At 39.5% G+C, this 14,650-nt stretch overlaps 1 protein-coding gene across 2 annotated transcripts in view; it reads left to right on the forward strand.

Moving 5' to 3' along the window:
* GRIA3 (glutamate ionotropic receptor AMPA type subunit 3) overlaps window positions 1-14,650 on the forward strand; it is a 493,575-nt gene that overhangs the window by 413,385 nt on the left and 65,540 nt on the right. For both annotated transcript variants that reach the window (XM_075323906.1, XM_075323907.1), the window contains exons 9-10: window positions 5,196-5,303; window positions 7,838-8,044. In XM_075323906.1, coding sequence (XP_075180021.1) covers window positions 5,196-5,303; window positions 7,838-8,044 — 315 coding nt within the window. The remainder of the gene's footprint in view (window positions 1-5,195; window positions 5,304-7,837; window positions 8,045-14,650) is intronic.

Genomic DNA, 14,650 nt, shown 5'->3' on the forward strand with positions numbered 1-14,650 from the left:
AAAAAAAAATATTTTTTTGCTAGGTGACTTCTAATATATTACAGTGAAGCGATTGATTATATGTATAATGTAATAGAATACACTGTCATAGAAACTACACTTGTGATTTTCTTTTTTATATATATATATATATATATATATATATTATATATATATGTATGTCTGTGTGTGTATATATATATGTATATATATATATATATATATATATATATTTTTACAAACACTACAGTGCAAAAGTTTGGGGTCATGAGAAATTTTCCTTGAGAAATTATACTTTTTTTTATCAAATGAGTTGCATAATGAATAGAGAATATAGTCCAGACGAGGTTAGAAATAATGATTTTTACTTGAAATAATAATTTTACAATTAGCAGCCATAGTCATTATGTAGCGTAACTATGAAAATAATAACAAGATCTTGGATAAGATTGGAAATATAATTGGATTGGAAATATAAGGAAAAAAGACAATAAAGAGCCAGATTAACGGATAGGCGGCACAGTCTATAGTTGACCTCACCTACCAGTGATGTAACTTGAAGCTCATGGGCCCCAATACAAAAGCTCCAACAAGGTCACCAATTATTGCAAGTCTTCAATGGCATTGTTTTTTTTTTTTTTAAAAAAAGGCCAAAGTGACTTTTTGGGCTTCCTAGGCTCCAGGGCCCAGGTGTGATTGCAACCCCATAGTTATGCCCCTGCAACCTGCTATAGGGGGAGCTTTGATATGAATGTACGGCTGAACACTTGCCTTGATTCATCAAAATTTTTTCACAAGAAATCTGAAATAAACACTTTGCTAAGTCGCTAAAGCTAGGGGATCTTACCTTACCCCATTCAGATCTGCTTTTCTATGTGGTGCTACTCACAAAAGTTACCATCTTAAAACCTGCTGTTTATAGGTGTTTGCTTTACTTGGTGAAGACAGCTGTGAGCCACTCATCACAGGCCCGCGAGCCACATGTGGCTTCCGAGCCACACGTTGATGACCCCTGTTCTCTTGCGTAGGTGCCCAACAAGAGAAAAAGGTTCAGACTTAGACATTTTATATATAAGGTTAAGAGTTAAATTCTAGTTGTAAATTTAATAGTCACAGTAATGTGAGACATTTTATTTGATTTTGAAAAAGGGCTTTTGACTTTCAATGAAGCTGAGCTCATGTCATGGTCTTCTCTCAGTTGTGGAGTGACCGCTTCTGAGTCAGAGTCTCACTTTACCTTGTGAGACTCTGCTGATTAAATTAATTTCATTTCTTTTGGGGAGGAGAGGGTTAATATCAGTTTACCTTTCAGCAGCTTCTGACTCCTGGTCAGGTGTTTCCGGTTTAGACCACTTCCTGTTCCTATATATTCCCTCTACTTCCAGCAGAGGGTGCCGGTTATTTTCATTCATTTGGAAACTTGGCCAGGAGGAGATAGGAGCTGGAGAAACCCTCTCTCTGTTTTGCTTTGTTGGCTGCAGCATTGGTGTAGGCTGCAGCAGTTTGTGGTGTGCTGGCTGTACGGTATGAAAGTTTCCCAGTAGTAGTCTATTTCCCCCCTTTTATGTTGTTTCCCCTTGTGCACTTTTAGTGGCTCCTTTGTGTGTGATTGCCGAGTGCACAAGTTTTCGTTTTCCCCTTCGTGTGTGGTTGTGGGGTTTGTGTGTACAGTGTAGGCTCACCCCTCCGGTGGAGGTGGGGGAGGGGAATTACATCTGGGCTAGAACAGAAATCAGGGACATGCTGGTGACTCAGACCTTACTACCATCTAGCGTACCTCTGAGCAGAGGGACAGTGCAGGGTACACAGTCTGAGGGTCATCTTAGTTGTCCCAGTCCTGTCATTCACCCCCGTGACAGCTCAGCACCTTTCCATATTCCTAAACACATTTGCTCTGCCTGATATTGTGGGAGTAGGAGATTTTGGTGAACACGTCTGTCTGTAGCATTATTCTTTCCATCTACACATGCAGCATACTTGGAATCAGTTTGCAGTCGGACTACAAGATCATTATTCCTGTTTCTCACCTTATCTCTTATCTCTGGAAACACTGCTCAAGGATGGAGTTGTCAGAAAGAGAAAAATGGCCCAATACATCCATTTTGGCTAAAGTATAAATAAAAAATTGCCAATCATCTTGGCAATAAAATGGACCACTACTTTGGACGTTGCACCCACAAGAAGATGGGCAATTTGGTGATGATATTCCTCACTCTAATTAATGGCTTGTCGTGATAAAGAAGGAGATTGCATACCAGTTCATTTTTTCATATTTTTGTATCATTATTTGTTATATCTTTGTTAGATAAATAATCCAAATATTTGTTTTATCTTCACATGATACATTTTAGGCTTGTGCTGGAATAAGTGTTTGCTTTTGGCCTTGGGGTCCTGTCATCCAAAGATAGCATAGCAATGTGTATAACAATCAATATTCCCACATGCTCATCATAGAACAGTGTATCCAAAGTATAAGTGAGAGGAACTCAGAAAACCAGTTTTCACATCAGCAGGACAGTGAAAAGATACCAGCGGCAACCAACACTGCAGTATATATTGTGTAATGATGTTGAAATGTGTCATTAAATGTAATATTTAACACGCAGCACTCCATATTTTTTTTACTAGCCAGCAAAACAAAAGTACAATGGGTCAGCAAATAACATCTAGGACATGGTGTTGTGTGTCCGTATAAAGGGTTGTAATACTTACCCCCCTTCTACTGATTATTTTTAATCTCAGAACAATAAAGGGTTCATGAACACTTCTGGATCTGTATCATACAGATCCCCAAGGTTAATGCGTTTTATTAGAGCAATGTATACCACTGTATTACAACATGGTGGTATTCTCAGCGTATTTTTAGAAGTCTAAATAAAATATGTTCCATAATATCCCATTTTCTGTAGTAAACTCTACATAGAATATCACTTAAAACTAAGCAACCTACAGTGAAGGAAATAATTATTTGATCTCTTGCTGATTTTATAGGTTTGCCCACTGACAAAGACATGAAGAGTTTATAATTTTAAGGGTAGGTTAATTTTAACAGTTAGAGATCGAATATCCAAAATAAAATCCAGAAAATCACATAGTATAAATTATATACATTTATTTACATTTTGCAGAGAGAAATAAGTATTTGATCCCTACCAACCATTAAGAGTTCTGGCTCCTACAAACCACTTAGATGCTCCTAATCAACTCGTTACCTGAATAAAAGACTCCTGTCCACACACTCAATTAATCAGTCAAAGTCTAACCTCTACAACATGGTAAAGACCAAAGAGCTTTCTAAGGATGTTAGTGACAAGATGATAGACCTGCACAAGGCTGGAATGGGCTACAAAACCATAAGTAAGACCCTGGGTGAGAAGGAGACAACTGTAGGTGCAATAGTAAGAAAATGGAAGAAATAAAAAATGAGTGTCAATTGACATCAATCTTGGGCACCATGCAAAATCTCACCTCGTGGGGTATCCAACATCATGAGGAAAGTGACAGATCAGTCTAAAACTACACGGGGGAACTTGTTAATGATCTCAAGGCAGCTGGGACCACTGTCACCAAGAAAACCATTGGTATCACATTATGCCGTAATGGATTAAAATCCTGCAGTGCCCGCTGAGTCCCACTTCTCAAGAAGGCACAGGTGCAGCCTGTCTGAAGTTTGTCAATGAACACCTGGATGATTCTGAGAGTGATTGGGAGAAGGTGCTGCAGTCAGATGAGACAGAAAATTGAGCTCTTTGACCTTAACTCAACTCGCCATGTTTGAAGGAAGAGAAATGCTGCCTATGATCCAAAGAATACCATCCCCACTGTCAAGCATAAAGGTGGAAACATTATGTTTTGGGGGTGTTTCTCTGCTCAGGGCACAGGATTGCTTCACCTCATCAATGGGACAATGGATGGAACCATGTACCGTAAAATCCTGAGTAACAACCTCCTTCCCTCCGCCAGGACATTAAAAATGGGTTGTGGCTGGGTCTTCCAGCATGACAATGACCCAAAAACATACAGCCAAGGCAACAAAGGAGTGGCTCAAGAAAAAGCACGTTAAGGTCATGGAGTGGCCTAGACAGTCTCCAGACCTTAATCCCATAGAAAACTTATAGAGAGAGCTGAAGCTCCGAGTTACCAAGTGACAGCCTCAAAATCTTAATGATTTAGAGATGATCTGCAAAAAGGAGTGGACCAAAGTTCCTCCTGTCATATATGCAAACCTTATCATTAACTTAAAAAAAAAACATCTGTCTGCTGTGCTTGCCAACAAGAGTTTTGCCACCAAGTATTAAGTCATGTTTGCCAGAGGGATCAAATACTTAGCAAATCAATTTATATAATTTGTACTATGTGATTTCCTGGATTTTATTTTGGATATTCTATCTCTCACTGTTAAAATTAACCTATTCTTAAAATTATAGACTGTTCATATCTTTGTCAGTGTACAAACCTACAAAATCAGCAAGGGATCAAATAATTATTTCCTTCACTGTATATAGAGATGAGCAAATAAAGTGGAATTGAATTCTACTTAAATCTTACAAAAAGTACAAATCTGCCAAAATGCTGATTTTTTTTTGTAAATTTCTTTTGCCAATGTTCTGAACAGTGAAAGGATAAAGGATAATAAAAAAAATCATATGCTCACCTTTGTGCCCTTTCCAGGCCACCTGTCCAGTCCTCACTGCCCTCTCATGCTGAGCCAGGAATTCCTACTTTGATGAGAGCCCCAGAGGGTTTTGTGCGCAAAACTTCACAGCATCATGACGCCACGGCGTTTGCTGTTATCTTGCGTGCACATACGCAGAGCCTTCCTGAGCGCCATCAAAGTTGGAAGTTTCATCCCAGCATGAGAGGCCCGGGGATTTTAACATGATCATCGGGGATCTTAGGTGTAGCGAGGTTAGGCGATGATGAGGAGCAGAGGGGTGGGAGAGGAATGTGGTAAGGTGAGTATTAGTAGGGTTTTTTATCTAACATTTATTATGTTTTGGGGACTCATAAGGCCCCAGTGCAGTAATAAGGGACATCATTTCTCCTCAAATCAAATATTTCAGGTAAAATCCCCAAGAGCAGGAACGTTTGATTTCTGCCTGATCCGCTCATCTCTAATCATACAATGTGATTCCATATTGCGCATCGTATTGAGGCTTAAGTGGTGATAACACAGTGTTATTCTTCTAATATTACACTATTTCAATGTGTTGCAGGTTGGACATTGGAATGAATATGAACGTTTTGTTCCTACTCCTGATCAGCAACCAACAAATGACTCCTCATCTGTGGAAAATAAAACAATAGTAGTTACAACAATTTTGGTAAGATTATGTTGTGTTGACCATTTAAAAAACATTAGCGTTAGTTAGAATGACTTAAAGGAGTCGTCTGTTCTAAAATAACAAAATCTATTTATGCATTTCACTTTTTAAAACCCTTCTATAAAGGAATTTTCAAGCGTTTTAAAGGGGTTGTCCACTTCGACAACCCTTCTCATTCCCCATGTGAGCCCCCATAAACAAAAAAGGCTATACACCTCCAGTGCCAGCACAGTTTCAGAAATGTTGGAACTCACGTTCCTGGGGCCCACGTGACATTGTTATGACACACAAGCCGTGAGACCAATCAGCGCCGGCTTCCTTCTCCCTGCCTTTATACTGTTAAGTAATTAACAGGAAGTGAGTGACAGCCGCAGTGCTTACTTCCTGTTAATCACGTAAACGTCTGAAGCCAGGGAGAAGGAAGCCGGGGCTGATTGGTAGCCAAGCTCTTGTATAATAACAATGTCACATGGTCCTCAGGAATGCGAGTTCCAAAATTGCTGCAACCACGTCAGCATCAGAGGTGAGTATAGGCTCTTTTATTTTCATGGGTGTGCACATTGAGAATGAGAAGGGTTGTCTAAGTAGTATAGTAGATAACCCTTTTAAGGGTGTTTTGCTAGATATGTGAAACGTAGCCCAACAGACACCATTGACTTACAATGGGGTCTATCCAAGTGTAATTATATATACACTTAACTGTTAGTAGAGAGCTGCCTTTTGCATTATTATTGTTGTTCAGTCTACCATTAAAAGCTTTGACAGCTGTGCCAACAATACCTAAGCATCTGTGGCTTAAAGAGGTTGTCCACTACTTTTACATTGACTACAATTATTAAGTTTGGTGAAATTGGTACACGCCTCTTAATAAACTTTGCACATCTTGATAGGTCATCAATGTCTGCTCATCCGGGGTCCGACACCTGGCACCCCCGCGGATCAGCTGTTCTCGGTGCCAGCAGCAGGCGACTGGATATACACAGTTCCGGAGCTGCCTCGTCTTCTAATAGTAGCCGCGGCCGGGTACTGCACTTTGGCCTTCTATTGATTTGAATGGAATGCGGATTTGCAGTACCCGGCTGCTATCAGCTGATGGGGGAAACTCCAGAAGTGAGTATTTTTGGCCACCTGCTGCTGCTGGCAGCAGGAACAACTGATCGGGGGGTGACGTGTGCCAATCAGACATTGATGATCTATCCTAAGGATAGACCGTCAATAGAAAAGTAGTGGACAACCTCTCTAATGAAACAAATCCACGTGGAAGCCAGCACTTGTAATATTCCATAAAAAAATTACATTTATTGTTCAGATTAAAAACATAAGTGGCAAAGAGAAGCAAAAAAATAGTTTCCAATGTATAACAATGGTAATGAATGGACACACATATTGTTTCTGACCAGTGCAGTCTTTCATCTGGGCATGGCTTTGAAATAAATCCTCAGCAGTGACAAAAGCATCTAAGCACCTATAGCTTATTGTAACAAATAATGAATCTACAAGACAGTGGTAATATCATTAGGGTCAACACACAACCAATGTAGCTAATGATTGGCTAACATTGTCATGCTTTAATCTAACAGTTTCTGCCTTAACATTGCAAACGAAGGCCATTCAGGGAACAGGAGACTGAGGATACAGTAGCTAAGAGGGTTTTAATATGTTAAACATTAATTATTCCATATTTTCACTAAACAGCATATAGCAGTGATGGCTGGAGGTCGGCACATCATCTTTCAGGCTACTGTTTGCCTGTAGAGGTGATGCACCCTAGCTGTGGCAGATTCTTGCTGATGTGGTATGTCATCTCTGGTTGCCTGTAATCTAAGAAGAAGACTGATGGCACATCCTACCTTTCTAATGTGAACAGGTGCAAATAGAACATGAAACAGTAGCAAAAAGGAGACAGTTGCACACTACAGTGCTAAGATATATGGAACAATGAATATGGGAATATAGACATGCATTACTGCTATGATAAAAATGTAAAAATTGAGATACTTAGCACACAAAAATGGCCAGTATTATGTGAGCCCAACAGCCAACGGCAAGGCAACGTCATTTTTGCTGGGTCCCTATCAAACTCTTTGGTTGCCTGGCCTTTAATGAAGACCTGGGTTGGATCAGTGGTGCATTGATGCAACAAGAGACAGTAGGGTTAGGTAACTAGCCAATATTCAGACTCATCTAGGTCATTCTTTCATGCAAATGACACTGGCAGTCTTAGCTTTTACAAGAAAATTATTCATTTCAGTTCTTTTGACTTTCATGTTTTGGTTGGTAATGTTGTAAATTACTGCATTACTTTGATAAAAATAATAAGCCCATAATGTAAAATAGACAGATTGCGCCCATTTCTTTGCAGATTTTATCTATGCGGATCAAAGATCACTCCACTCAAGTATGGATTTATCTAATGATGGGAAGAGTCAGACTCTATCTCCTTTCATCTGCAGACCATTAACAAGTACATAATAGCGCCTCTTTTCAATAATGTGCTGTTAAATATGCTTGATCTAAAATTTGTTTTATTAAAGGAAAATCCATATGTCATGAAAAAGAAAAACTACGAGCAGCTGGATGGCAATGATAAGTATGAAGGATACTGCGTAGACCTGGCTAGTGAGATTGCAAAACACGTTGGAATAAAATACAAACTTTCCATCGTGGAAGATGGAAAATATGGAGCGCGCGACCCAGAAACTAAGATATGGAACGGAATGGTGGGTGAGCTGGTATATGGGGTAAGTATCCACGTCTGTTATTAATATTATGTGTAATTAGATTTAATAAATACTGAAGTTAATTATGTAAATTAGGCCAAAATCATAGCAGGTGTAATATATACAATAAAATACTAGTTCTACCAATAATCCATTCAACCTAAAAACCACATTCACATATTTAGTGAATAGCGCTGTAGCCCTACAATGCTGGAAACCAGGGCTCAAATCTTATTATATCTTAAATTGTTTTACTTAATCATCTATTTCTATATTCCTAAAGCAAAAAGGTTGGCTTCCCATGAAATTTACCGAAAATGTTGGATTGTGATTGTGGACAATGAGAGTACCGGCCATAGTAGAATGTGTTGCTGCTTTATAAGCAACAGGATATTTCCCCAATCTGCTTTTTGCGTGACGTGATTGATCTGCAATCTATAATTATAGAACAGGCTACATAATTCTTGTTTTTGTGTTAAAGCTTAGTAGAAATGAGCATAGCCATAGCAATATATCATTGCAGTGCCAATCAGTAGGTGGACAGCAGGGAATGTTGATTTTATTTGCGTGCCTGTTGTCTGAATACAGTTTCCTTCTTTAATACAGTCTGGGCAAATGGTAAGTTACTGGAAAACATTGCAGCAATAGCCATATGGGCTTGTTTTTCTGTTACGTCCAGGGAATTTTTGATTCTTTAAGCAGCATGTGGGATAGCGAAGAAAATGAATCATTGTTTTATGTAAGAGAATGTAATGTTTCTTGAAGGACATATTTTAAAGGGGTTGTCAGGGACCATTTTATTTATTTTTTTTTACTGTGGGCCTAAGTACTAACAGGCAAGGAGTTGCTAGCCACAGATCTTTGCAGCCACAGACCACTCCTGTCAGTGATTCTATGGCCTCCGCTGATGTCAAGTTGACAGGACAGCTGCTTCTCTTCTCTCTGCTCTGCTGATGGGGCATGACTGTCAATGTCATGCTGATTGACAGCCTGCTGCTCGCGGCTGAACTGCAGGAGTCAACTGTCAATCAGTATAACATTGTCAGTGATGTCCCAGCGACAGAGAAGAGCGGAAGAGGAAGAGCTGCTCTGTTTATGTGAATGTCACGCTAGGTGCGGGGAAGTACCAAGCAAAAGGGAAGATGATGACCCCTGACTGGTTCATGGGGTCCTTCACCACCGTAGATAGGTTTCGTTTCGCACCTATGTGGCAAGCCGGATACCTAAACCTAGGTATCCCTAGTGCTGTGCCCTAAATAGGGAACAGATGGGATGAACTCTTTGTCAACCCCACTAAATAACTATAGAAGACACAGAGGGAAAAGCATGAACTACTTATCATTGGATGACTCAGGTAAGAGTTCAACAGAGTTTTCAGCAACAATACCACAAAGGAGTACAAGCCACCTGCTTGCAACCTAGGGTTGAAGGAACTGAAAAATATCACCAGCATATGTCCAAAGGAAGGAAGGGGTATTTAAACACCAAGGGAATCCTGATAATCAACAGCTGGGTACAAGTCGAGCTCTTGCTGGGTCCCATATTGAGAGAGATGAATCCAGCAGGAAAGCTACGTATACCAATGAATACTGATAGGAGGAACAATGGAAAGTCAGGGAGCATTCTGTGCTGCCAACTGCAGTGACCTTCTATGGCCAGAAATCACATGACTGTCTTTCACACGTGACACAGTCATGACAGTGAAGCAGCAGAACTGCCAGCTGGAGTGGTCCTTGCCTTCTCTGAGGTGGCACCAGGTAGACGTTCTAGGTAGTTAGCAACTACCTGTCTGTTAGTTCTTTGGTCCATAGTAAAAAGAAAAATATTGTCACGGACAACCCCTCTAAAGGTTCAATCTAAACAGATATGTATGTTTTAGAAATAGTTCACCTTGTCTTTTTTTACATCTATAATTAATATGCTATAAATGTTCTCAATCTAGTCATATACTATTAAAAATGTAAATCCTATATGCTTGATGGTAAACCTATCCCAAATAATTACTGCTATATGTCACACATGAAGAGTTTTGAGAACATCCTGACATACTTACATCTATACTTGTAAATTATAGTAGCAGTTCTTTCTTTATAGGTTTGGTGCTCCTTTCAGTCGCTCATCATTGCAGCTAAACAGGATCTCCTTGCTCGATATTATGAGTCCTTAGTAAAGATTTGCAACATTATTAGTGGAATTGAATTCTAATCAAATTTTACAAAAATCTACATTTTGGAGCATTCATATTTTTTTGTAATGTGCTCTGTGTGAATTTAGCGAAATGGCAGCCAATTGCAGCTGCCATCTTGATGAAGCGTATAAGCGCAAGCAAAAGGTTAAAAATTAAAAAACATACCTCACCGCTCACCTTTCTGGCCTTCTCTGCTGCCACTTGCTCTCTGTTCAGTTGGCCACATCTCTGGTGTTCCCTCTAAGCCATGACCTCTGACTCTGAAGAGGGCCTGAAGGTAGAATTCCCGGCCTGGTGTTTTCTTTAGACCTGTTCTTTCAGTCATGAGCAGGCCCCATAGATCACTACACATTCACAGTGACCACTGGCACCTACCTACAGGTGGAAGGCCCCACCTAGAGTAAACACAGGCCTGGAAATGTGGCACGACAGAGACGTGGAGAACTGGACAGTGGAGAGGGAGCAATGGGGGCAGCTTGAGAGATGAGCAGTGAGATTAGTATGATTTTTTGTCTTTTTATATGTTACTTTTGTTATGCTTTGAAGTCTGGACAGACCACAGAGCTGTATAGGAAATACATAATTAGCAAAGAATAACTTCACTGCGAGACAAATTTTGCATTTTAAAGGTAAGCTTATTGTTAAGGTTATTACAGTATATCCATTTTTACACTGTCGGACCACATGTTTCAGATAAAAATACCAGCTGCCAAGTGTATAGTGGGCGTCAGTATCGCCCTGCAGGTTACCAGAATCTAGGGTAAGGCAAATATTGTGCCCATAATGCCCCCAAGTATTAATTCCTCATTAATAAGTATTAATGCCAACTTGGTGCCTATGTCTACACTTACTATATCTGTATTACAGCCTAATAGTTCCCCCTTCACACTGGCTGAAGTAAAAAGTGTGTGTGAGGAGGCAATTTAACAGACTGTATCTCATTATAGTTTGCAGCTACAGCCACAATTTAGGGCTCTTTTTTAAGCTGAGGTCTCAGCAGAATGGCAGCTGATGTCTCAACTAAGCCTGGGGTATCACAGGTTAAAGTGAGAGTCACAAGGGAAACCTCCAGGCAACTCTTACTTTAACCCGTGATATCTCCTGTTGAATTGAAAGACTTTCAGCATTATAATACGCCCTAGCACAATTTATGGCAGTACCAATTTGTTGCATCGGTGAGGTTTGCGCATCCGTGATGTTGAAAGCTATACCATTGGCATTATATTTTACCAGCAGGGACACCCCTGGAGGATAGGTTCAACAGAAGTGCCAGACTAAGCATACTGCACAGCATCAGCAGCAGGACGTTTTGTGATGAGGCGGACTGTATTAACAACATACAATCCTGATTCACTGTGGCTCCTTCATGGGTGCCCCATCACTCTTTAGCAGAAAGGCTTGACAATCTACTTCTATATGATGTCAAGAAAACGTGATAGAAAATTAAACTAAATTAATTCGATATAGTGCTAGAAGATGCACCCCCTAGGTTAGAAGGTACTCAACAAGCTATTGGTTAAGAGCTGGTGTTCATTCTTAGAATGATCAATACTTGTGATTTGCCTTGATCAAAGCCATGAGGTTGTCTGGTGCTCTTATCGTTTGGTCAAAAGGGAAGATCCAAAGCTGTAGAAATATCATCAGTGTCGGAACTTGGATCGTACAAAGCAAGAACCAATGCAAAATTGACATTGTCAAAACAGAAGTGGACAGAACAGGATTTAACTTAGTCAGAATTAGCGAACTAATATTGACTTAATCCAGACATTTCCAGTCAAATGAACATTGGATCTACTATTCTGGTAACAATACGCAAATACGACAGTGTCACTTTTAGTCTCAACTGAAAATTGGGCGATACTGTCCTAAAGTATAATGAAGTCAGTGCTAGAATCATTTCGATACAACTACAAGGGCACCAATCCATGTCACAGTCATACATAGCTACTCTCCAACAACAGATACCGAGGAGGAGGACATTGAATTATTCTACAATCAAGTTCAAGAAGGAATAGAGAAAATGCCAAAACAAGACTTACTCGTTATCATGTGAGAGTTGAATGACAAAATAGGCCAAGACAACTGTTGTTGGAAACTTTGGACTTGGTGAACAACATGAGGCTGGAGGACTGGCATTGACTTTTGTATAACAAATCAATTGTGCATCATGAACACATTCTTCCAAAATCACAAACAGAGGCTCTACACATGGACATCATCGAAAAGGGCCTATAAGAATCAGATTAACTACATATGTGTTTGCCAGAGATGGAGGTTGTAAAAACACAGCCAGGAGCAGATCATAAGCATTTGACATCAAAGATTAGAGTGAAACCCAGACAAATGGACTAAATAACAAGCTATTTCCAACTTTGATTTGACCAACATACCTGAAGTTTTTTGGACCGATCTACATAACTGATTTACATCACTGGACATTTAAGAAAGAAAGCCTGAAGAACTAAGGTCACATATAAAAAGTAAAAAAAATTGTTTAAAAGAACTGAGAGTCCTCAGTGGTTGATACCTTTTAACGGCTAACTGAAAAGATGGTAATAATTGCAAGCTTTCGAGACTACTCAGGTCTCTTCATCAGGCATGGTATAACACAAAATCTGAAGAGTCACATATTTATACACAACAGGACATAGAAAAGTGCAGTAAAAAAAAAAAAAAAAAAAAAAAACAAAAAAAAACAAGTTATATAAAACAGAACTATCACTATGGCAGGCGGGCAAACTGTTGTGGCCATAAATTTTGCTGCAGTTCAGTGTGAAAGTTTTATTGTCCTTTGATAAGGGTCTGGTCCAGGGCTGTGACACGCTCGGATGGTCAGAGGAGCACATCTCTTAATTGATGTAATTTACATCAATTAAGAGATGTGCTCCTCTGACCATCCGAGCGTGTCACAGCCCTGGACCAGACCCTTATCAAAGGACAATAAAACTTTCACACTGAACTGCAGCAAAATTTATGGCCACAACAGTTTGCCCGCCTGCCATAGTGATAGTTCTGTTTTATATAACTTGTTTTTTTTTTTTTTTTTGTTTGTTTTTTTACTGCACTTTTCTATGTCCTGTTGTGTATAAATATGTGACTCTTCAGATTTTGTGTTATACCATGCCTGATGAAGAGACCTGAGTAGTCTCGAAAGCTTGCAATTATTACCATCTTTTCAGTTAGCCATTAAAAGGTATCAACCACTGAGGACTCTCAGTTCTTTTAAACAATTTTTTTTATCTCTACTGGCTAACACGGTACAAAGATATATTTTACTTGTATATAAAAAGTATTATTACTCTAGTAAGACAATAAAAATAAGGCAAAAGAAACCCCTGCAGCCATTTAAATAAAAAAAAAAGTGTGTCTAAAGATCATGTCAAAGACGCATGTCAAAGGTAACAAGCAGGAAGCAGACAACATCAATAAATGACTAAAGAGAGTCACTTGAGCAGACAAAGGACTGTATTGCCAAAATATATGTCTAGATTTAGAAAGCAAACAACTGAGGGACAAGACTAGGAAGGTTAATCTAAAGATTAACACTAGAAGTCCCAGAGAGGGGTCATTTAACATTTCTACCTTTTGGAACCCAGAGACGGGTCGAATGACCTGAAGGATTTTTGCTAACATCCTATAATCACCGTCTTTTGTTCTGTATTTAAGGCCATTACTGTTGCACCACAGGAGGTTGTTGTTTTCCATTGAGTTTAGCCATTTAGTTTCTATTTAGTTCTATTCAGTTTATTGCATGTCATTTGACCCTCTTTCGGGACTTCAGGGGGAGCTCGAAATTTCTGGGACTTCTAGTGTTAAAGAGCCGCAACTAAAGTTTCAACCAAAAGAGTGGACAAATCAATTTTGGAGCAAATCAACCCACACACCATTCGCAGTAAGGATCAACATGCTAAGACTTGCTTACTTTGGACACATCATACAAAGAGAGCAATAATGGGTAAAGGAGATAATAGTCCAAGAATAGAAAGAACAAGGCAAAAAGAAAAGAAAGACCAGAAACCCGATGACTTCATACAGTCAAAGTGGTGGCAGAGAAAACCCTGGTAGACCTATCTAGACTTGCACAGATTGATCTTTCTATAGATTAACTTGAGATAGAGCCGAAGGCCATTTAAAAAAAAAATCAAGCCCTAGATCTCTGCTGTAGCTGCAATCTAGGCATAATTTCCATTAGTAGCCAGGACGTATCTCATATGTCCTTGTCCACTGAGTTGCCCCCTTGCAAGGACATACAGTATGAGATACATCTTTGACAGAGAAAGGATTAAAAGGTACATTTAATTTAGTCCCCTCTGTTAGTCAGTGTGATTATCCACTCTGGTAGAGTGTTAGCTTCTTTGGTTGCTCTACAGATATTTACTAAAGGGTACTTTACACGCTGCGATATCGGTATCGATATCGCTAGCGAGCGTACCCGCCCC

This window comes from Anomaloglossus baeobatrachus, chromosome 9, assembly GCF_048569485.1.
Source record: "Anomaloglossus baeobatrachus isolate aAnoBae1 chromosome 9, aAnoBae1.hap1, whole genome shotgun sequence".
Lineage (NCBI taxonomy): Eukaryota > Metazoa > Chordata > Amphibia > Anura > Aromobatidae > Anomaloglossus > Anomaloglossus baeobatrachus.